Source organism: Sorghum bicolor, chromosome 1 (assembly GCF_000003195.3).
Source record: "Sorghum bicolor cultivar BTx623 chromosome 1, Sorghum_bicolor_NCBIv3, whole genome shotgun sequence".
Lineage (NCBI taxonomy): Eukaryota > Viridiplantae > Streptophyta > Magnoliopsida > Poales > Poaceae > Sorghum > Sorghum bicolor.
The window spans coordinates 1,456,173-1,480,155 of NC_012870.2; the positions used below are offsets into that span (position 1 = coordinate 1,456,173).

The 23,983-nt window shown below is 44.7% G+C and overlaps 3 protein-coding genes across 13 annotated transcripts; 2 read left to right on the plus strand and 1 right to left on the minus strand.

The window, feature by feature from the left end:
- On the plus strand, positions 11,271-16,772 carry LOC110436772 (putative RNA-binding protein Luc7-like 1). Of its 10 annotated transcripts, none has more exons than XR_002454608.1 (15): positions 11,271-11,616; positions 11,857-11,909; positions 12,367-12,535; positions 12,636-12,699; positions 13,059-13,138; positions 13,269-13,422; positions 13,832-13,893; positions 14,080-14,142; positions 14,874-14,932; positions 15,023-15,104; positions 15,304-15,368; positions 15,463-15,555; positions 15,636-15,997; positions 16,082-16,309; positions 16,431-16,772. XR_002454608.1 is itself a non-coding variant. In XM_021464247.1 (13 exons), the coding sequence occupies exons 1-13, from the start codon at positions 11,470-11,472 to the stop codon at positions 16,447-16,449; spliced, it is 1,218 nt and encodes a 405-aa protein (XP_021319922.1). In that variant the 5' UTR covers positions 11,274-11,469; the 3' UTR covers positions 16,450-16,772. The 10 variants fall into 10 exon arrangements, 2 of the variants coding, with proteins under 2 accessions (XP_021319922.1, XP_021319917.1); XR_002454609.1 differs by having other exon boundaries at positions 11,272-11,616; positions 15,304-15,555; positions 15,636-15,698; positions 15,807-15,997; XR_002454613.1 differs by lacking the exon at positions 16,431-16,772 and having other exon boundaries at positions 11,272-11,616; positions 15,304-15,555; positions 15,636-15,698; ... (1 more) ...; positions 15,951-15,997; positions 16,082-16,163.
- LOC8060897 (30S ribosomal protein S6 alpha, chloroplastic) lies at positions 16,968-18,473 on the minus strand. The gene is made up of 2 exons (XM_002466072.2): positions 17,978-18,473; positions 16,968-17,478 (listed from the first exon to the last, which is right to left on the minus strand). The coding sequence occupies exons 1-2, from the start codon at positions 18,377-18,379 to the stop codon at positions 17,233-17,235; spliced, it is 648 nt and encodes a 215-aa protein (XP_002466117.1). The 5' UTR covers positions 18,380-18,473; the 3' UTR covers positions 16,968-17,232.
- On the plus strand, positions 20,890-23,644 carry LOC110431230 (desiccation-related protein At2g46140). Of its 2 annotated transcripts, none has more exons than XM_021450026.1 (3): positions 20,890-21,047; positions 21,182-22,175; positions 23,331-23,644. In XM_021450026.1, the coding sequence occupies exon 2, from the start codon at positions 21,213-21,215 to the stop codon at positions 22,167-22,169; it is 957 nt and encodes a 318-aa protein (XP_021305701.1). In that variant the 5' UTR covers positions 20,890-21,047; positions 21,182-21,212; the 3' UTR covers positions 22,170-22,175; positions 23,331-23,644. The 2 variants fall into 2 exon arrangements, with proteins under 2 accessions (XP_021305701.1, XP_021305705.1); XM_021450030.1 differs by having other exon boundaries at positions 20,907-21,047; positions 21,179-22,175.

Sequence of the window (23,983 nt, forward strand, 5' to 3'; positions counted from 1 at the left end):
CAACGGTAACTGCTTCCAATCTGGCGCAAGCTTTCAAGGCAATCTGTTAAAACCTTTTTCATTTATGCTGATTATCTTTGTATCGGCTATCTGTGCTCATAAACTCCTTTTTTGTTGTTGCAGCAAACTGGTGCATCGGCAAAAGCCAAACGCCAAGGTGCCGATGCCCCCCAGTCTAGCCAGCCAAAGAGGAAAGGCATCCAAGGTGCTAAGACTGGAACAAAGCGCCAGAAAATGGCAACTCCTCCTCCTCCTCCGGTGTCTCCAATCCCGGTGGAATCTTCCCCTTCCCCTCCAGAAGTCCAGGCACAGCAAGCACCATCTCCTCAACCAATACAGGAAGCACCACAGATGGGAGAACCCCAGCAAGAAGAACCTCAAACGGCAGGTACATCAACTGACGTAGGTGAACAAACAACTGGCCCGACAGGTCCAGTTACATCATCGGCGGTTTCTCCGACTCAGGCAGCTGTTTTTTCTCCTCCAGGTAACATATCTCAACAATACTTCCGCCGATAAACTTATTCTCATTTAGTCTCATAATCCTTCCCGTCTTCTTTCAGGCGATATCATTCCATCGGCAACATTTGCCGATCAACCCGTAGCTCCATCGGCATCTTTGAGTCAAAGGCAAGAAATCGCCTTGAAGCAAGTAAGTCATCTAGTTTTCCACCAGCATCGTCTGCCGAAGTTCCGACCATAAAACTGACTTATTTCATCTTCATTTTCAGGAACAAGATTCTCCCAACAGCTTATTTTCCTTCGCCATTGATATCTTCGAAGAAGAAGGCGAGGAAGCAAGCTCCTCTCGGGCAGTTGGAACTGTATAGGACGCTCTGTCCCAAGCCCGGCAAGAAGAGAGTCAACTGCCGGAGACCATCAAGCACCTTGAACAAGAACGAAACGTCCATGGTTGCAAAGCGCTGCAGTTGAAGAGGAAGCTGAAGCCAATAGAAGGTTCTGCCGATGATGATATCAAGGAGATAGAGACAGCCAATCAGATCCGGCTGCGTGCCATATCGACAATCCAAGAGCTGCTGAACATCTGAAGCTTTCATCGGTAATACACCTTTGTTTTCCCGCCTTTAGCTTTTAGTCTAGCCGATAAGACTGTTATCGGCATCTTTTGAAACATTAAGTCTGTCCCCAAACATTTAATCTCCAGCCGATAGGAGTGTTATCGGCACTTAAACTTTTACGCATCGACCCATATGCTGGGGAAGTACTTCTTTAAATATTTGCCATTTAATGCTCTGGGGAATTCAACTCCTTCGAGAGTTTCTAGAATATAAGCATTACCAGGAGCTGAGTGTCTTATCCGATAAGGACCTTCCCAATTAGGAGACCACTTTCCAAACTTCGAACTCTTAGTCCCAACTGGCAAGATCAATTTCCATACCAAATCCCCATCGGCAAACTCCTTAGCCTTTACTTTTTTATCATACCATCTAGCAACTCTCTTCTTATTTTCTTCTATACTCATTAAAGCTTTTAACCGATGCCCTGCTAAATCGTCTAACTCATCGGTCATCAAAGTGGCATAATCATCGGCAGCCAATTGATCTTGAAAAGATAATCGCCTAGATCCAGCCTTAATCTCCCAGGGCAACACTGCATCATGTCCATACACCAATTGATAGGGTGACACCTTGGTTGATCCATGACAAGCCATCCGATAAGACCACAGTGCTTCCCTTAACAATGTATGCCACCGCCTAGGATTTTCCTCAATCTTTCGTTTAATAAGCTTGATAATTCCTTTGTTAGACGCTTCGGCCTGCCCGTTGGCTTGAGCATAGTAAGGAGAAGAATTCAACACTTTAATTCCCATACCGATTGCGAATTCATCGAACTCCCCCGACGTGAACATGGTGCCCTGATCGGTGGTAATCGTTTGGGGAATTCCAAATCGGTAAATAATATGCTCCTTCACAAAATCAATCATATTGGCCGATGTGACTTTCTTCAAAGGAATAGCTTCGACCCACTTAGTGAAATAGTCAGTGGCAACTAGAATGAACTTATGCCCTTTGCTAGATGGTGGATAAATCTGGCCGATCAGATCGATGGCCCACCCCCGGAACGGCCAAGGTTTTATTATAGGATTCATAGCCGATGCGGGTGCTCTCTGGATATTACCGAACTTTTGACAACCTTGACATCCCTTGAAATATTTAAAACAATCTTCAAGTATGGTTGGCCAAAAATATCCATTCCTTCGAATCATCCACTTCATCTTAAAAGCTGACTGATGCGCTCCACACACTCCTTCATGGATTTCTCCCATCAAACTTCTGGCTTCATCATCACCCAAGCATCGGAGAAGAATTCCGTCGATGGTTCGATAATACAATTCATTTTCAAGGAACACATACTTGGTTGCTTGAAATCGAACCCGTCTTTCAACCTTTTTGGATGGATTTTTTAGATAATCAATAATTTCTTTCCTCCAATCACCGGCACTGACTGCCGATGTCGCATTAATCATTGGCTGATATCCCGAGGCATGCTGGGCTAATCGATTAGCGTCTTCATTATGCAATCGGGGAACATGCTCCAATCGGAAGTTCTTGAATTCCTTTAACAGTTGCACACTTCTCTCGAAATAGGTTATGAGAACTTCACTTCGGCATTCATAGCTTCCGGCCAATTGATTTATAACCAACATGGAATCCCCGAATACTTCAACAGCATCAGCACGAACTTCTCTTAACAACTCCAATCCCTTGATCAAAGCTTGATACTCAGCCTGATTATTTGTTGATGTAGCAACAATCGGCAAGGAAAATTCATACTTCCTCCCCTTAGGAGAAACCAATACAATGCCGATTCCTGCCCCCCGATCACAGGTAGATCCATCAAAGAAGAGTGTCCAGGGTGCAATTTCCAAGGTTTCCACTAGACCGCAATGCTGAGTCACAAAATCGGCCATGATCTGTCCTTTGACTGCCTTAGCCGATTCGTAACGCAAATCGAACTCCGACAGCGCTAAAATCCATTTACCGATCCTACCACTCATAATCGGCATAGATAGCATGTACCGGACTACGTCATCTTTACCGACAACAGTACATTCGGCCGATAACAGGTAATGTCTCAGCTTGATGCATGAAAAATATAAGCACAAGCATAGTTTCTCAATGGCCGAATATCTGGTTTCAGCATCAACCAACCTCCTACTCAAATAATAAATTACCCTTTCTTTCCCTTCAAATTCTTGAACTAAAGCTGAACCGATAACCGATCCATCGGTAGATAAATACAATCTGAAGGGCTTCCCTTGTTGAGGTGGAACTAGAACTGGAGGATTTACTAAATACTTCTTGATTTCATCTAGAGCCAACTGCTGTTCTTTTCCCCAAACAAACTCCTGATCGGTCTTCAACTTAAGAAGAGGACTGAAAGCACGAATTCTCCCAGATAAATTCGATATAAATCTTCTGATAAAATTCACCTTACCGATCAAGGATTGGAGCTCGGTTTTATTGGTAGGGGCCACTATTTTATTGATGGCATCAATAGATCTTCGACTAATTTCAATACCCCTCTGATGTACCATGAAACCAAGAAACTGCCCTGCCGATACGCCAAATGCACACTTGTTGGGATTCATCTTCAACCCATGCTTCCTTGTGCACTCCAACACTTTTCGTAAATCGGCAAGATGCTTTGAGAAATCTCCAGACTTAACCACCACATCATCAATATAAATTTCCACGATCTTGCCGATGAATTCATGAAATATAAAATTCATAGCCCTTTGATAAGTAGCACCAGCATTCTTTAACCCAAAAGTCATGACTATCCATTCAAATAGTCCAACATGACCAGGACACCTGAACGCGGTTTTTGGAATATCCTCCTCTGCCATGAATATTTGATTGTAACCTGCATTACCATCCATGAAGCTGATGACCCGATGGCCGGCCGCAGCATCAACCAGTAGATCGGCGACAGGCATTGGGTATGCGTCCATTGGCGTAGCTTTATTGAGATTCCTGAAATCAATGCACACCCGAAGCTTCCCATTCTTCTTGTAAACCGGAACAACATTGGAAATCCATTCGGCATACCGACACTGCCGAATAAACTTAGCTTCAATAAGTTTAGTGATTTCGGCCTTAATATCAGGTAGAACGTTAGGATTACATCGACGGGCTGGTTGCTGATGTGGCCGAAATCCAGACTTGATGGGTAACCGATGTTCGACAATTGATCGGTCTAGACCAGGCATGTCTGTATAATCCCAAGCAAAGCAATCTTTATATTCCTTTAACAAACTAGTCAATTGTTGCTTACGCTCAGGATCTAATTTAGCACTAATAAAAGTAGGCCTAGGCTTGTCACCACTACCTATATCTACTTCTACCAAATCATCGGCCGATGTGAACCCTTGGCCTAATTTTCCATCATCGGCGAATCTGTCCATTAAAAACCGTCGTCAGAACCGACTGCTTGGATCGGCGGAATCTCATAATCGGCAACTTTGAGAAAATCTTTCTCCCAAACTTCCTCTGAAATGCACCTAGTCTTTTCATAAGTATCTGCTTCTGCCGATGCGATAACATAAGAAGAATCCCCTGGGACGATCTCAATCTTGTCACCTACCCACTGAACCAAGCACTGGTGCATTGTAGATGGGACACAACAATTGGCATGAATCCAATCTCTCCCCAATAATAAATTGTAGGCACCTTTTCCGCTGATCACGAAAAAAGTTGTCGGCAAGGTTTTGCTGCCGATGGTCAACTCTACGCATATCGCCCCCTTAACTGGAGACACGTTTCCTTCAAAGTCTTTGAGCATCATATCGGTCTTGGTCAAATCTTGGTCCCCTTTCCCAAGCTTCCGATATACTGCATGCGGCATAATGTTAATGGCAGCTCCACCATCAACTAGGATCTTAGTCATTGGCTGCCCATCAACCCTTCCTTTGAGGAACAGAGCTTTAAGATGCTGCCTCTCGTCATCGGCAGGTTTCTCAAAGATAGCCGTCATCGGATCCAAAGCCAACTGAGCTATCTGATCAGAAAATTCCAGGTCATCGTCACTGGTTGGTGCAAGAAACTCCATCGGCAACATGAAGACCATGTTGACGCCTGCCGATGGACCTTCCCTCTTAGTGTCTGACGGCTGCCGACTTCCAGAGTTCTCTCCCTTGTTTAGCTCCTCTTGCCTTTCTCGTTGCAATCTCCTTTTCTGTGTCTTGGTTAACCCTTGAGGGCACCATGGAGGAAGTGGCCTTTGTCTTGTCATCGGGCGTCGGTTCTCCCTTGACTCCATACGATGTGTATTAGCATCTCTGCAGAATATGAACTCATCGGGAACCCGCGCATTAGCCATCTCCTCGAGCTCTTCCTGGTTCCTGGGAAAATACTGGACACGGTCACCGAGCCGATCGCGAACGCTAAGTCTGCCCCCCAGCCGATCATGAACTGACGTCCTTCCTCTGATTGGCCCATTAAATCGCCGTTCATCATCATGATAACGCCGATCGTTCCTATCGTATCGACCATAACCGTTGCATTCAGGGCAGTCTCTGACAGTAGGAAGCTTGATATCTTCCTCCCAACAATGGATGAAGAATGGGCAATTCCAATGATCCCTGTGCCGATTCCACTCCTGTCGGCGTCTTTCTTCTTCCCGTTGATAATCTTCCTGCTGGCGCCGATACCGATCTTCCCGTTGTTGCCATCTCTCTCGAGGCCTTCTATGAGTTATGACGATACCAGATCGAGGAAGTCTTCCTGAGCTAGTTCCTTCCTGGACCAAGCCCTTGCTTCTTGCATCGGCGGTAGTAACTTGATGCTGAGGATCTACCGATGCACTCTTCTCAGCTGTCTCCGACGTTAAGACCTTAGCCTTCCCCTTAGCATCCAACATGTTTGTCGGGAAAGGATGCTGGTCTATCTTCATCGGCTTCTGGGCTTTGGAACTGTCAAACTTGATTCTCCCTGACTCTATAGCCGATTGCAACTGCTGTCTGAACACTTTGCACTCGTTGGTGTCATGTGAAGTTGCATTATGCCACTTGCAATATCTCATCCTCTTCAACTCTTCTGCCGACGGGATCACGTGGTTAGGTGACAGTTTGATTTGACCTTCCTGAAGTAGAAAGTCAAAAATCCTATCGGCCTTGGCGGTGTCAAAGGCGAACTTCTCTGGTTCCTTCTGCCCGAAGGGACAAGACATCGGCTTCTTGTTTTTTACCCACTCTGCCAAACCGATCACTGGTTCCTCGTCGGAATCTGAGCTTGTTGCTTCGTCAACAAATGACACTTTCTTATTCCATGCCCTCTTAGGCTCGAAAGGCTTGATGTCTTGATCAGATATCCTCTGCACCAAATGACTTAAACTTTCGAACTCCTGAGAGGCATACTTGTCCCTGATATGTGGTAACAAACCTTGGAAAGCCAAATCGGCTAGCTGCCGATCATCCAGAACCAGGCTGTAGCATTTATTCTTGACCTCTCGTATCCTCTGCACAAATCCCTCAACCGACTCATCATTGCGCTGCCTCAACTTGACCAAGTCGGTGATCTTCTTCTCATGAACCCCCGAGAAGAAGTATCTGTGGAATTGCTTCTCTAGATCGGCCCAAGTAATTACTGAGTTGGGAGGTAATGATATGAACCAAGTGAAGGCCGATCCAGACAATGATGATGAAAATAGACGAACCCTCAATTCGTCCCTGTTACCAGCCTCTCCACATTGAATAATGAACCTGTTGACATGCTCCATGGTTGACGTGTCGTCCTGTCCGGAAAACTTTGTAAAATCCGGTACCTTGTACCGATGTGGAAGCGGGATCAAATCATATGCTGGAGGGTACGGTGTCCGATAAGAATAAGTGTTGACTTTGGGTTTTATCCCAAATTGTTCCCTCATTACTTCAGCAATCTTATCGGCCCAATACGCATCGGCATTTTGCCGATGAGGCGGCTGCGGATCTGGCATTTGGTGGCGAACCTCCACATGTCTGTTCGGGACGTGACCTGTATGGAACATCGTATTGGTCACCTGTCCTCCAATCTGCGGACTACCAAACTGCTGTCCACCGATTGGCTGTCCTCCGGGTTGCTGTCCAAAATTTATTGGCTGGTTGGGAAGTCCCTGACCTTGGAACCCGGGATAAACCTGCCCTTGCGGGAACCCCGTAGGCTGATAACCTTGCTGGGGTGATTGTGGAAAAGCTTGCTGTCCAAGCCATCCATTATTAGCGTTCATCGGCATAGGTACTGCCGATGATTGGTAATTGGGTACCGTCGTTGAATTGACATACCCCGACTGGGCCATAGGCCTCTGTTGCATCAGCATTGACTCTGCCGATGCGTTGGGCATTTGGAACATTGAATCTTGAGGATTTCCAGTGTGAGGCCTTGCAGTAGTAGTTGTGGTATACCGAGGACTCTGGTTCACCGGCACATTGGAAGGTGCCGATGTCATAGGAGTTTTGCCCCTCATGTCAGTTATCTGTGATGTTCCCGGCGTCAACTCTGGAGGCATACCATAACCCCACCAGTTGGGAGGAAGCGTTAACCCTGACATTGCCGATGCCAACATATCTGTTGTCAGTTTATGCTGCCCAACTGAAATTTGCGGATTGGTTGCCATCGGCATAGACAGTGCACCAGTAGTCCCCAATGTACTTGGAGGGACGGCAGACTGTGCACTTGCACTCGTCAAGGCAGCCGATGGAGCCGTGACCTCTGGTGCCGTGGGTTGATGATGGGAGGGGCCCACATAATCCGGCGGGATTTGTCCCTCCTTGAAGGTTCTTGCCACGGCGTTGAAAACCGTATTAGACAGTACACCAGCTTGGTTAATCAACGCTCGATTGATGGCATTGTCAACCATATCTTGGAGCTTGCCAGGATTGGCGTCGAAGGTGACCTGTCGTGGTGCTGGCAGTGCATCTTTCTGGACCACTTCGCCGCTCCTGTTTACGCTGAAAGACTTCAGGCATTGCTGCTTGAACTCTTCCATGGCTTGGGCAATAGCTTGCTTCTGCTCATCCTTGAGGTTGGCTTCCGTCACGGGGATGACGTTGTCTTGATCGAGGTCAGAGATCGACATGTTGATCTTGATCTTGAATCGGTCCCACTGGGCGTGCCAAAAGATGTGTTGATGCAAAACTGATCTGCAAACACAAAGGGCTAATACCCGATTCGAACGTTAAGGCGTGCCAGCCGATTTGACCTTGCTATCGGCAAAGGTGATAACTTGAATACTTTAGTCCTGACAACAGCGATGCGCCCGGATGTCACGGCTAAGAGGTACTCACGCGGAACTTGAGAACACGCCGAGCTTAAGTCGACGAATTCCTAAGAACTCGTAATGAAAAGAAAAAGTATGACGAAGTCGTCGAGAAGTAGATACTGGAATATGAGTAAAAACGTGTGTTTGATTGATTCCTTGATAGCTAGATTACAAGGTCCTAGGGTTTATATTTATACCCTGCTCAAAGAGCTACGACCAGATACGATTAGAATTCGAATTCCAAATTACACGGAATCCATATACAAAACGATGCAAATAACTAAGGAAACAATAAAACTACCCTTCGTAACAAACTGAAACTCCTCCACATGACAACTGGCAGCTTCCGGACTCCTCCTTCGCGTCATCGGCAATCCCCTCGCCATGGTCATCGGCAGACCCTTTTACCTGGTCATCGGCACCATACTACTGCCTGTGGACTTAGTCACACTCAACTTCTCCCTCATCGGCAACCATCCCCATCGGCAACCCGCATCGTACTGCCACCTTATCCTGTCATCCTAGACACGTGTCCAAAAACGGCGTCAACAGACAGCAATGGCATATATGGGATGAAAAAGCATAAATAAATGGCAAAGCTATAATTTGCAATGGTATATGAAGAGTGCAAAGGTTCAACTGAATGATAATAAAGGGAAGTTGTAATTTCCAATAGCATACAAGGTGTGCATAATTTTGAATGGTACAAAAGGAAATTTCTATAATTAGATGCCTCGCCCACCCCACCTAAAACCCACGGCCTATAGCACCAACGTCATCCACCATCATGTAGATACCTCACCCACCCCACCTACAACCCAAGGCCTGTGGCTATGATGTCGTCCACCACATGGTCCAGTCTAACTTGTGTTCACTAGAATATAAGGTTTATCTCATTCTTCTTTATGTCATGTTTTTTTGGTTCATTCAGATTTTTTGCTAATCTTGTTTTGCTAGAGTTGTCATTGCAAACATTAGTTCTACCGTTTTAAGCATAAAACAAGAGCCTCTCATTTTTTAAATTTATTGTTTTGACATACGTGACAATTGAGTAACACATTTTTTTATAAAAAATAAAGCAACTTCAAGTGAAATGTTTTGTGCCCAACCTTAAGCGTCTTTCCACATCCAAATCGCAAGCATCTCGATAGAAAAAAACAAATGCATATTTTCCTAACCTATTGGTACCACACTTTGCGGCTCTAGCCATAAAGAGGGGACAATTGTTACTTTAAATAAATAAGCCAAGTTGATTAGAGGATAAAAAAGGGAAAGTTTCAGTCAAGAGGCAAATAGGCCACTCCCTTTGACCTTAAAGCGAGACCTGCCTCTATTGTCGTGCCCCGCCTGGTCCCCTTCCTTGAACCCTACCCCCAATCTCTACCTCGACGATGTCACCTCCAACGCTGACGACGGCCACCCCACTCCAGTACTCCATATCTCACCCTTTTTGCATCCTCTTCCCCTCCTCATCCTCCCGTAGTCTTGTGATTTGATCTGCGTTTTTATGGCTCCACCGCGCGCCCTCTTGATCAGGTGGTGCCATCGCTTCTACATCCGTCGCCACTAACCACTTTAGATCTGACACCCCCGCTACTAACCCTTCCTAATCGTCCTCCACCATCCCCCGGGTAGGCCACACCATTGCCCTTCCACCTACACAGTACTAGTACTATCTCTATAGTGGTCAATCCAAGACATCCCTGTTTAAATCGCGTAGCCACGGATTCCCGTCCAACCTATAGCTTGAAACCCTGACCCTAACACAATTTGATGTTTAGTGGAGTTGAAGGAGGTTGCTAGAGGTGGTACTCCATGGAGAAGGATGATATCATGGAAGGCGAGGTGCTCATTAGATTATGAGTTATATTTCCTCACCCCCTTGTTTTTGCTCCAGCATAAACTCGCCATCTAAATCAACATGGATCTCGATATAGGCTATGTATTTTTTATGGTTGTTTGGATCACACGTATTGCAAAAATTTTCTTGGACCATGTTTTGTGTGGAATTTTAGGGAAATGGGATTTAGATTATTAGATTGTTAGATATGTGAATTTTTAGGGGCATGTTGGCAACAATGAGTATTTTGTGAGTTAAAAGTGAATATAATGAATGAATCAAGTTATCATTATAGCATACCGGCAAAAAAATCCTACCACTAGTCGAAGTTGTTTTTTTGGTATTTATTACATAGTTTTAAAGAAAATCAACTTATGGTATTCCCCCTTTATCATCTAATCAACACAATAATTTAGACACTAAATTTTTGTTTAACTTAGACCTTTTTGACATAGTTCCTGCTAAGAGATTCAAGTTGCATGTGCAATTTGCATACCAAATTAAAATGATTTAAATATTTATATCTACTTCAAAGTATGAATAAAAGACCATCTATATGACCTCAGTGTATATCTATCTTTAGATTCAATATTCTTTTGAATACCAAAATTAAGAAATCTATAGATTTCTAACAGTTGCATATATATATTTATAGATTTAGGGTGTTTATGGCCAATGAAGTGTATGTAGACGAAGTATATGGTCATACTAAAAAATTCATGTACTAAGATTTGAAGTATCTTCAATATATAAACATACTCAAAATGATAAATTAAGAAAATACCTATATATATATTGAGTATGTTTATATACTCATACTAAGATACTCTAGATCTAACCACGCGAAAATTTTTAAAGGAATCCATATTTTTTAATATATTTAACATACATATCACTCTATATGATCTAATGTGATCATATATTTTATTTATATATATTTTGTCAAATTATATACACCAAAAATTTAGAGATATGATGTTTTTTTAGAATTATCTAGAGATATGATATGAGAGTAACTACTCGAGTATCAAGTAATTTCCCCGAGGCAAACAAAATGTGTTCAATCAAACAAGGCCTTCATCACAATTTGGTTTCGCGGCCCAAAGAACTAGCCCGCGGGCCGCGTGTCACAAGTTCCCACTTCCCAGAGGAGATCCGCCGTCGGCCGTCCGTCTCCCTACTCTCCTCAGACAAATCCCCCGGACCGTACTCCTCCTCCTCCTTCCCCTTCCCCTCCCCGTCCCCGGAGAGGAAAGCGTCTCTCGCTAGCGCGTTCAGTAGAAACCCTAAAAAAAACCCCGCTTCCTCGCCTCGCCCGCGGAGCCGCACTCCCCTCGACGGGGGTAAGGGCTACGTGGTCGCCGCCCGCCATGGATGCGTTCCGGAAGCAGCTGGACGTGCTCATGGGCGCAAACCGCAACGGCGACGTCGAGGAGGTGAACCGCAACTACTACGACCGCGACGTCTGCCGCCTCTTCCTCGCGGGCCTTTGCCCCCATGACCTCTTCCAGCTCACGGTAACCTCGTTTTCCCCTTTGATGTTTGGTATGGGAATTTTAGTTAGGTTTTCCGTTTTGGGAATAGGATATTATCTCCTCATGTCCTCAGTTTTTTAAAAACTCATGGATGGATGAATGGAATGTTGGGTTGGTAATGTTCCCATGTGGTAGTACGTGGAACTAGTTCAGTTTTCAGGGTAAAAATTAGATGTAGTTCTCTTTGTGCTGCTGTCTGACCTAATTATCTGGTGATTGCAGAAAATGGATCTCGGTCCTTGTTCTAAGATTCACTCGCTTCAACTGCGGAAAGAGTATCCTTCATTTTACATCATTACCTTTGTTTTTTCTTCTCTTAGATGCTGTTTGGTTCGGTGTTTTTGCCCCCGCAACGCTTCACGTCGTTATCAGATCATGTAACTTATGTTTGGTTAGACTGAGTGGGAATGGATAACGGAGGGATCAGATACGGGTAAGTGCAATGCGGTTACCTCTCAACTCTAGACGTTATCCGATTACGCGCGCACATGAGCGAGTGACTCCCGCGAATTATCCCGCATGCTGGCATGCGTTCGCTGCTTAGGCAAATAGAAACCGTTACATATGCCAACCAAACAAATGGCGGTTTCAGTTGCATGGTAACGGATAGCACTGGTTTCCAATTATATCGCCGTTGCTGGTCCCAGAGCTGAACCAAACAGCACCTTAATTGTTTTTTGGGTTTTTTTGTGCAAAGTACTGTATAGACATGTTTTCCTCAGCTGTTGGTAGTTATGAAGAAGCGAAAGCAAAGGGAACAGAGAATTTTGACAGAGAACTCGAGGATATGATAGAAAGGCTCATTGTGGAGTGCGACAGGAAAATTCAGAGGGCCCTGAAACGGCTTGCGGATGATGATGCCAAGGCTGCTATTGCAATATCTGTCTCTGAGGTTACTCTGGTATCTGCCAGGACTCACTTGTATATCAATTGCAAAAGTTTATTTGTAACGGCCACTCTTGATTTGAGCTGTATATTGATTATATTGTCAACGTTCACAGACGGAAGACATACTGCAGCTGTCAAAACAGATCAAAGAAAAAATGATAGAAGTCGATGCCTTTGGTAATTCATATATATATATATATATATATATATATATATATATATATATTTTTGCATTTTTTTGCCCACTCTTCTGTTTGCTACATTTTCAAAATAATAGATCAAGGCAAATTCAACAATAAGTTTAATTATTTTTTGGAGGATTCAGCTTCTAGGGATTAGGTACAATTGTGTTGTCACACAATAGGGAGTTAGCACATGGGGGTAGCACTACTACACCATGATTTTTACACATAGGAAGTTAGCCCATGGGCGTAACACCAATTTATGTTTGATTAGTGAAACATAGATATTGTAGTTTGGCCTCAAGCTGCAAATAGCTGAACTAAATATTGTCAAATTTTCAAATGTACTGACAGATTTTGAAGGGAGAACTGATGACAAAATAAAGGCCCAGGAAGTAGTGGAAGAACTCAGAGCTAAAAGAGCTGATATGCAGGTATTAATTTGATTCTTTGAAAAGTATTTTTTTTAAATTCTTATATTGATCTTATTGTTCCAGCACAAATTATTAAAATACTAGTACTTTAGTTTCAATGTGGTAATTGTTTTTTCCTATTTTACTGCAGGCTACCCTCTTGCTTGATGCTTTTAACAAGGACAGAGCTTCATTAACTCAGCCTGTTCCACCTCCTCCACTGGCAGCAGTGCCACCACCGCCTCCACCTGATGCTCGTACTCAAGAAATGATCAATGAAAAGCTTAAGAAAGCTGAAGAGCTTGGTATGGAAACCAATGTTTTGGATTGCTTTACTTTGCAAAGTAGCATGGATTAGTGGTTTGTTTCTTATAGGTTTTAACTGGGGCTAAATTTGGCCGATTTTTTCTCCTAGTATATCTGTATCATGAAGTCAACCACTCAGTTAGGTAATATAAAATCAAATAGACTAACGATATGCACTAGTGAGTTTTTTGTCAAAAGTGAGAAGCTGAGGAGATAACTTTCAGAGAATTTTTAAATGAAATGTGACATAAGGCTATAGTTGGTATATGTGGCACATTTTGATTTCTACTAGACATTTTCCAGAACATCAGCAAGTTTTGTGTAATTAGCTCTTTTGAAAATTGTCGACCTAGTCAGACTTATAAATATAATGTTATTATATTTTATTAATGGTTGTCGTTTTGGTAGGTGAACAAGGCATGGTTGATGAAGCTCAGAAAGCTTTGGAAGAGGCAGAAGCTCTGAAAAAGGTAGCCAAATAGCCATTACTATGCGCACTTTAAGTTAGTATTTTTAATGTTCCTTTTACCAGCCAGTTTAAGTAGTTTACCTTGCTGTGAGCTGTCTCAGACAGACACTGGCATTATTACGTTTATCTTGTTTAATGATCCATGATCCTTGACTGACGGATAACTTATTTTGACTCTTATTATTAGCTGGCGCCACGTCCGGAGCCACCTTCAGACCCTTCTAAATATACCGCCGTTGATGTTCGGATTGTGAGTTTCCACACAACCAATAATTATTTCGAATTAAGTTGTCATTGTTTGATAGCATTAGTTGCATAGTATCGTCATCAATCTTTTCTGTTAGCATAATTGGATGATAGTTTTTCTGGTACAAAGGCCTTTTCAAATCTGTGGCTTTGAGTGATGCTGACATAATTCTTGGATTGTTTTGTTTAACGCAGATTCAATGTATTTGTGTTTCTGTAGCCTAATTATCTAATGGGAAGACTGATTTTAAACATAAGTGCAATCGTGTGTTGAAAGTTGCATAGTTCACATTTCCTGAATGTTTTGATCAGATATTGTTCTAGAATCCTCTGTCAATTTATTAAGCTCTTAAGTGCACAGTTGAATCTTTGTGCACTGGAAATTTATTCCTGTCATGCATGTACCTTGTACCAGCAGATTTCCTCCACAAAATGATTCTTTCTACAACATGGGGGTTTCAATGTTTGTAAGGCACTTATTCAGCATCAACCCTTTCTGTATGTGCCTCTTGTTTACATCACACATTACTATGGATTTGTTGGTAGGAATGGCTTGCACATGTAAATGAATTTACCGTTAGAGGTGCTTGTGGTCTGCATTGCCTTTTTAGGGTTTAACTGTTTAAGGGTCGATGCTATTTTGTTACATAATTGTTGTCTTATTATCTGTATCTATTTACATCATGACGCAATGCTAGATGCATAATTGCTAATGGTGCTTTGTTTATTTTATAGACTGATCAAAAGTTACGCCTCTGTGACATATGTGGAGCATTTCTGAGTGTATATGACAAGTAATGCTTCTAGCTCTTTGTACTCCCAAAAAAAAATCTGAAGATGTCAAATTGAATATTTATCCTAATAAGCTGAAAATGTCTCAACAGTGATCGACGTCTTGCTGACCATTTTGGAGGGAAACTACACCTAGGCTACATGCTGATTCGTGAGAAACAGAAAGAACTTCAGGTAAATTCCTGCACGCCCATGCCCAAAGTACAAGTAAGGTACTGGAGATTTATGAAACAGATTAATAGTTCCAGGGTTTCCAAACCTTAAACACATAAATAGAACAAAATTCGCATTCAGTTTGCCCATCATCAGAATATGATAATCTTGATTTATTCCCTTATCCTCAATCTAAATCTATCAAGGTGCAATTTATCAGGTGCTGAGTGTAATGTACCATTTTCTGCTTTAAAGAGTTACTCTGTTTTGGGCCTTTTGGCATCTGTGAGTTTTCTTATCTCAAGAGCCTCAAGGTTCTCACCTTCCCTATGTATTATTTGATTTCTCACATTGCCGGGCACTATGGTTGTTACGATAGTCATTACAGGAATTAGTTCCATGTTGCGTGATTGGAATCTCATGCGATCATCTTCATACCCATGGCTACAACAGTCACTGTCTGTTGACAAATGTAAGCATAGGAGCGTGCAGGCCATGGTATGAAAAATCATGTTTACTTAATTGTGACAAACTGCTCATGTGTCTGCTTAGTATTATGTTGGGCAGAAGCTGGAGGTTGGTTTTCTACTGCCTGAGCCATATTATGTAGACCAGGTGATAAATAGTACTGGTTAAGTTATCCTGAAAGCACATTCCTTTTGCCAACATTTGCTGTAAGTGACAACTTGTTCTGTTTTTTTAATCTGCTACCTCCTTCATAAGTTTGCAAGATATATTTTCCTGAAGCAGCCTTGCCTGTAAAGTATCACTCGCCCTTTCCTTTGGAACGTTATCTCTGATTTTAAGTTTGCCAAAATATCACCATTTCTACTGTCAATAAATAAAATATACTATGCCATCTTGCAGGAGCAGAGAAACAAAAGGAGGACGGGCAAAACTGAAGATGATAGACGGTATGGTATTCCATATTCCACATCCTTATTATTTTAGTCAGCATCATGGTGGTTATCTGAAAGCATGTATTTGGCTTTTTTTAGATCAAGAGAGCACAGCAAGGATCGCAACGGTCGGTCATCCAGGGATAGAGATTCAGAAAGGAGAGACAGAGTTGAGTCTCGAGATGGTAGAAGAGATTATGATAGAGATCGTGATAGACGTCACGATAGGGACCGTCGCCATGACCGTGATCGGGATAGGGATTATGACCGTTCCCGCGGACATGATTCAAGGAGAAGAGAGCGTTCACGCTCCAGGGAGCGCAGCAGGTATCACTGAATAATAGGCGACTTGCATGTTAGATCTACTTTCTTAAGTTCTGTGCCTTTTGATTTGAAACCATTTTACCTCACATCGTTGACTAACCCAGGTATTTGTTCCTAATTTCAGGCGCCATGAGAGATACTAAATGTTGCTCCATGGCTGACAGATTTTGGAGTGCTGGCGTCTGTTCAAGATATGGTTTGAGTTGTGCTTTGTATCTTCTGTAGGTTCCTGCTCGAGAAATCCGAGAGTCAATCTTGGTGCATTATGCATCATGTCATAGCGTCGTACTGTTTAGTATACCAATTTTATATGCCGAGAACAATCACATTAAAGGAAGCTTTGGAAACCGTCCTACTTGACGCTAAATGTGCATGGAGTTTTAAGTATTTAAACGCGTCTGGAATCAAATGAAGTTGTACTTGCGGACGAAATGACTTTACTCTAATTCGTGCAGTTTTTGTATTATTATTGTGCTTAAACCTTGGTTGGATGTAGTCAGATTAAGCTCAATACATATGGGTTGGAGTAGAATTTGAACTAAAATTTACCTCATTTTACCCTAACACGTGTGTGATTAAGGTGAATCTGAAGACGTCCAATGTCTCTCATTGCACTCGTCTAGTTGGCTTATCACTCGCGCCCACAATATTGCACTGTACATGGTTGTACCGTTATAGATTATGCTGCATTTGTTCAACAGACTGTCTGATCATCATTTGAATCTGCTAAAGTGTTCCTTTGGTGAACGACGATCAGACGTCCATTTTCAAGAACCACAAGTCCACAAGACAAGAAAAAGACCAAAACATTTTCCTTCTCAATCATGGCAAAGGAGGCATACATCTACCCGCAGTACAGCAGAATTCTTGTATGGTATGAACAAAATATTCATTCAAGGCCTGATGAAGCTTTCCAACCCAGGCGTCTAGACGGCCTTCCGCTGGCGGACCTTGAAGCTGGTGGAGCGGATGACGTCGTCATCGGCGTTGAGCCTCAGCTGCAGGGCGTCCATGGACTCCGGTTTGGTGAAGTAGGTGATGAGGAGGTAGATGCCGTCGTAGTAGGTGGATGGCAGCCCGGTCCGGCTGTTCCTCTTCCTGATGCTGTATGCCAGCGGGATGACACCCCGGTTGAAGACCTCCACGTACATGGCGCCGCCGGCGACCAGCAGCTGCAGGCACAGAGAGGGAAGCACCAAGCTGAGCAGGAATTGAATAAGGGAAGCACCAAGCACAGAGATGGCACAGAGAGGTAGATGGCAAGGGTAATAAGGATGATGCTGTGAACATATTATGATCAGAGAGGCTTGTGGTTAGACTATTTACAGTCACATTTCAGGATAGAATACGATTAACATACATGGTGAATTCAGGATAGAATGGCAATTAACTTACTGATTGATGGATAACCATTACTACACTACAATACAGTGATGGATGCAGCAGAAGTTCATTGGGAAGGAGGAACACAATTATCCGACGGATGAAAAATTCAAGATCATCTCGATATAGCTTACAAATGTCACAATCTGCTACTGTGTGCGTAATCTTGAACTGCAAAATATTTGTTCTGAATACTTGTACAGAACATGGCTTCGAATCTCTCTGCATTTTCTGTACCCATTTTGTATGCTTAGAAATCCTAATATGGAGTGGAGGCAATGCGATTACCTCCTCGTAGCGCTGGATGAAGGCGAGGCGCTCCTCCTCGGACATGTCGGGGCGGAGGACGACCATGGTCTCGTACTGGCGCAGGCCGGGAGGGCAGGGCGGCATCTCGCGCTCCTCAAGCGCCAGCGCGGCCTCCGCGGCCGACATCCCGAGGCCGCCGCCGCCGAGACCGAGCCCCGGGCCGAACCCCGACTCGTCGCCGACCTCCTCCTCGTCCGCGCCGCCGGCCGCGGACATCGCCGAGCCGCCGTAGAAGGACGCCGCGTAGCCGGTGGAGACCGCGCGGGCGCGGGCGGAGGGTAGGCGCAGAAGCAGCGCGGCGGGCGGGCAGGGGCGGAAGTGCGGGAGTGCGGCGGACGCGGCGGTGGAGGAGAGCGGCAGCAGCGCCATGGGTGGCGGCATTGGAGGGACCAAGGGGGGCCGAGCGGCAGGGGGGCGAGAGCGCAGGGCGGAGGAGAGCGGGAGGAGGCGCTGACGCTGTTGGCGTCGCGTCCACTGGATAGATAAGGATAGGACGCCACGGCTTGGAGTGTGCACGGATTTTCATTTTGGTGAAAAACGGCCGCGTTTCAAACAGTTTTTTTTCTCTGAGTTTTATTTTGAACCAAAATTGTTTGCAACTCTAACTTTGTGTACAACAAGTTGAACCAATGGTAGAGGTTGTTTCCGTAGTTTGTCGCGTAAACTTAGGTAAACTGTGGCTGCATACAAAATGTGGCGTGCAAAATCAAAAACAAATTTCACCCATGTATTCTTATATTGTTTGAATGTAGGCAAAAAAAAAAAACCCATGAATCTTCCTTTTAATTGTGTTATTAGTTGGTTGTCTAAAATTGTTTGAAATTTTGGGCACCTAAAATATAGCAACTCTCTCATAGTTATTGAGTATATTAGACTGACTCCAACAATAGTACCCAGACCCAAAAATATGTCTTGCAATAACACTTTGTCTTAAAAAAACAAGACTCAAACAACTAACCCAAACACCGAACTCATTTCGGATAGCAGCCTGGATGAGACGCAGAAATGTGTCATTCTCTCTCCTCGACCCATTCTCTGCGGCATCCGGCGTTGGTTTCCTTGTTTGCGTCTACTGCTGGGAGGTTTGCCGCTGCCATGGGTATTAGTGGACAATGCACGCGCTGGTCTGGTTGCCGAGCTTGCGGAGTAGAGCGTGCATCTGTAGCATGAGCTCGATGACGAACTGCTACATCCGTCCGCACCGCAGTGTCAGCGCCAGGAGGGGCCGACCGGGCGGGACGACGAGCCATGGCGCACCCCCTCCCCCCACCTTGCTCGGTGCCGTCGCAACGGCGACTCCTCCAGCGCCGGTGCCGAGCGCCACTGTGCCGAGCGGCGCCACCATCCGAGTGCTGCCACCATGGGGTCGCGTTGCCATCTCGCCCAGCCACGCTAGGACCGATGCTCGCCGTTGCCAAATTCGGTGAAGAGGCCCTTCCCATGGTTCGACGGGGGTGTGCCGGCGTCGTTGAGGATAGGGCAGGGTCGGCTGCTGCTCCTGCTCGGCCCCTGCCACCACCGTGTCTGCGTTCGCTGTTGGAGAAGCTGAGTTCTTACGGTGTTATCTATTCACTGTGCATGACACAAACCTAGGAATGAGACTTGTATTTGCATTCCTATGTTGGAGTCAGTCTAAGAGCATCTCTAAAAGCTTTTTTAAATCTCACTCTCTAAATCATTATTTAAAGAATTATTTGCATAAAAATCATTTGGCTAGCGAAAAATCCGGAATAGAAAATGATTATAACACTTTAGAGAGTCATTCTCTAAATATAATCATTTTCTATTCCGGATTTTATCTCATATACACTTTAGAGAGTCATTCTCGTTTTCTATTTTTGGCTAGCGAAAAATCCGGAATTGAAAATGATTATATTAGATGAGTAGATGACCATTTAGAAAAGCTATTAGAGAGTACTTTTTTTCTAAAATCTCTATTTCTACCATTTATGAAGGATGCAAAGAGTTTCATGAAGATGTCTAACTCTGGTCGTCCTACGTGCATGACTCGTTTGTCATAGCTTTTCTAGCAACTTTATAAGTTGTTGAAAGCTGATTTGTGCCAAGCAAATAATTTTGAAATAGGGTCACATGTGATGCTCTTTAAATTATGCTCGTTTTACTTTGTTTCATGGGCCCTACGTGGGATTATTATGTGACATCATATTTTTAAAGAGTTTTAACCCCACCAAAAAAGGCAACTAGTCACTAGTCAAGGAAAAGGGGACTACGGACCAAATTATAGTTTGGCCAACCAGAGGCACAACCAAAAGACATGCAGTGTTGAGCCTCAAGACGCAAGCGAAGCGATAAATTGCTACCGGATCGATCAATGGAGTATTGGAAGCTAGAGACATTCATGACCCATCCGGCCATCCCTCGCCTCTATGGCTCAATGCATCTTTTACAGGGTGATATGTATTATAGTATTTTTGTTTTATTTGATAATTATTGTTTAATTATGGACTAATCGAATTTAAAAAATTTATCTCGCAAATTACTCTCTAATTATATTTTTAATTTTATAAATAGTATATATTTAAAAACTTTATGCATGTATCTAAATATTTAATATAATCAACAATAAACTTTAACAAGACAAAGCAACTCCTAGTGAAACACACGTGAGCTGGCCATACCCGGATTGTTCCTGACGAGGTTCGATTTTTGCTAGGGAGATGTTGGCATGCTGCGGGCTTGTTCTCCGGCTATCCGCTCCGCTCCTCGGATCGGCGACGGCGATCGCTGAAGCTGAGCTGGATTGACAAAAGGGTCGGTCCACCCACATTCATACACGTGCTTGCTGCCTCTGTCAGTCTCAGTCAGCACCAGTTCACCACCACCGAGTCCTTTGCCTTCCCAGGGCTGTCCGTCGCTGGCAGGCTGGACCCCGCCGAGCTCGCCCACCGACCAACAAGCCCACAAGGCCTAGCCACCACCACCATCCTCCTCCTCTCCCTCCCCCCACCGCCCGACCATTCTTCCCGCAGGCACGGGCGCACGCCGCACGCGGTTTCCACTCGCTTCGTCCCCTGCGGATCCCCCTCAGGTCAACCACCACCACTCCTCCCCTCTGCCCCCATTTAAGCATCTCGCACTCGCCCTCGCGCTTCAGATCTCTCTCGTCCTCCGATCTGCATCTCACGCACGTTGGCTTGCTCCCACCTTTTCTTTCTCTAGCAGAGTAACAGTCTAGCAGAGGCGCAGAGCGAGCATGTCGTCGTCGGCGGAGAACGACCCCACGGTGACCGAGCGCGGCGCCAGCAGCAAGGACAAGCACGAGGACGGCGACAAGGAGCAGGGCGGCGGCGGGTTCATTGACAAGGTGAAGGACTTCATCCACGACATCGGCGAGAAGATCGAGGAGGCGGTCGGGTTCGGCAAGCCCACGGCCGACGTCTGCGGCATCCACATCCCGCACATCAGCCTTCACCGCGCCGACCTCGTCGTGGACGTGCTCATCAAGAACCCCAACCCGGTGCCCATCCCGCTCGTCGACATCGACTACCTCATCGACAGCGACGGCCGCAAGCTCGTGTCCGGCCTCATCCCCGACGCCGGCACCATCCACGCGCACGGCCAGGAGACCGTCAAGATCCCCGTCTCGCTCGTCTTCGACGACATCCGGAGCACTTACAAGGACATTCAGCCGGGGAGCATCATCCCTTACCTCGTCCGCGTCGTGCTCCTCGTCGACGTCCCCATCATCGGCCGCATCAAGATCCCGATCCAGAAGGACGGCGAGATCCCCATCCCGTACAAGCCCGACGTCGACGTCGAGAAGATCAAGTTCCACCACTTCTCCTTCGAGGAGACCACCGCCACGCTCCACCTCAAGCTCGAGAACAAGAACGACTTCGACCTCGGCCTCAACCTGCTCGAGTACGAGATGTGGCTCGGCGACGATAGCATCGCCTCCGCTGAGCTCACCCAGACCGCCAAGATCGAGAAGCAGGGGATCACCAGGATGCAGGTGCCCTTCAGCTTCAGGCCTAAGGACTTTGGATCCGCTGTCTGGGACATGATCAGGGGAAGGGGCACGGGGTACACCATCAAGGGAAAGATTGATGTCGACACTCCCTTCGGCAACATGAAGCTGCCCATAAGCAAAGAGGGTGGAACCACCTGCATCAAGAAGGACGATGACGACGATGACGACGATGACAACTGAACTGAGGTACTACTACTATCTGCTGCCTGTTGATCCAATGCCATACTACTAGTCAGTGCTCTTTTCTTCTTCCAAGATGATTCCAAATCTTCATATGGAGTATGTATTCACCAGTCCAGTAAGTACTAGTCACTACTCTTTTTGACTAACTAGAATGCCAGTGGAAAAGAGACAGCTTTAGCTTGAGCATTTTAAATTTGATTTTAGGTGTGTTGACAGGCTAAGTTCTGTACTGCTACACTATGCAATAGCCGAACTTGGTAGGCTTAAGTTTCCAAAACCTGACCATTTTGTAGCTTGGATCAATTATAATGAAAAGCTTAGTCTACTATGACCTCCACTAGTCATAGAGATTTTGCAAGTATCCGAACTTGTTATGCTAGGCGATGGCAACTTGAGGTACTAATACTATCTGCTGCCTGCCGTTCTACGGTTCTAGTAACATCTTTGTCGTTCCATGTTGCCAAATCATTCATTCATATGATGATTCATCAGTTTAGTACTTGTTATTATTTTTATCAGCACTCTTTAACTATAATACTAGTGGAAAAGTGACAGCTTTAGCATAAGCATGGATCCTTTTTAATTGATTTAAGGTGTGTTCATTAAATGCAATATCCGAACTTGCTATGCCTTTAAATTTCCAAAGATCCAGAATTCTGATAGACACTAGAAATAGTTGTTACAAGTTGTCATTTTGAAACTCTGCAGTCTCTCCATGGATCACTTGTACCGAAAAGCTTAGTCAACTACTCAACTATGACCTTATTAGTCGGAGAGATTTTGCAAGCACTTGATCTGCACTTGTTTATGCTAGACGTTCAAGAATATGTGTGACAAATATTCAGTGCATGTCAATGTCAATAATACTAGATTTTATACTCTGTTCAAATGGTCAGACTACACACATTGTTTGATTCAAGCAGAGATCTGTGTTTGATGAACTTATAGAATGTGTAATTAATCATTCTATTTCAAAAGATGTTAGCTCAAAATATGCTATCCGGACTAGGTTGTAAGTCGTAGCAACAATCCCATGTGAAAACCCAAGAAAACTTTGCAGTGCAGGACTGCAGGCAGTTGCTATGTCTTTCAATTGTTCATGGGAACTTTGGGCGTTTTACTGAACTCTGTTTCTGAACCACCCTACCATTGTTGCAGGCAGGACTGGAGCGCTGCTGTTACCTTTCACACAAAATGCAGCAAAGCAGAGAAGGATGTGGGGATCGTCATCCACCTGATACCCTTAGTGCTAGTTAAGCTCGTGCCTTAGCTTATGGTGTCTTGTTGTTTTGCATCGTCTGAACATCCTCACTTCGTCAGTGTACGTTGTGGTGCCATGCGGTTGTCCAGTTTGAGGTTTCCTCTGTGTAGTCTCCTGCGTGAATTCCTTCTCCAAACTTTGCGGTTGGAACTGAAGAATAAGAATAAAATTCCATGACCCTCCTGGTTCTTTTGTGGGTCTGGTTGGAATAGCTCCTGGCTGAATTGTTTGCGCTGCTGTGATGGTCAAGTGCCAACAGTATTCCGGAAATGAACTTTACAGCCTTACAGGCATGTTCTTTATCCATACAGAAGCTCACGGGCAAGTCATGAATAATCGACTCCTGTTTTCATGGGGCTGTGTCTGCTTCTCTCTTTCTTTTCTTTGTTCTTTCTGAAATGCTTGTTTGGCATGTCATTCGACGAAGGAGCAAAACCATCCTGTTCTCGAGTGAGAGTAACTATCAATAACTTGCCGCCTTACAATTTCACCAAAGATAGATAGGCAGACAGGGACAGAAATTCTTCATTCAGTCAAAGCGTGAACACAT

What these genes read in the sequence shown, in the direction of transcription:
- LOC110436772 (XM_021464242.1), top strand. Translation starts at nt 11,470, where the DNA reads ATGGATGCGTTCCGGAAGCAGCTGGACGTGCTCATGGGCGCAAACCGC. An exon ending in TTTCTGAGTGTATATGACAA is followed by an intron (nt 14,933 to 15,022) that starts GTAATGCTTCTA and finishes ATGTCTCAACAG; the next exon opens with TGATCGACGTCTTGCTGACC. An exon ending in AGAAACAGAAAGAACTTCAG is followed by an intron (nt 15,105 to 15,950) that starts GTAAATTCCTGC and finishes GCCATCTTGCAG; the next exon opens with GAGCAGAGAAACAAAAGGAG.
- LOC8060897 (XM_002466072.2), bottom strand. Translation starts at nt 18,379, where the DNA reads ATGCCGCCACCCATGGCGCTGCTGCCGCTCTCCTCCACCGCCGCGTCC. An exon ending in TCATCCAGCGCTACGAGGAG is followed by an intron (nt 17,479 to 17,977) that starts GTAATCGCATTG and finishes CTGTGCCTGCAG; the next exon opens with CTGCTGGTCGCCGGCGGCGC.
- LOC110431230 (XM_021450026.1), top strand. Translation starts at nt 21,213, where the DNA reads ATGTCGTCGTCGGCGGAGAACGACCCCACGGTGACCGAGCGCGGCGCC.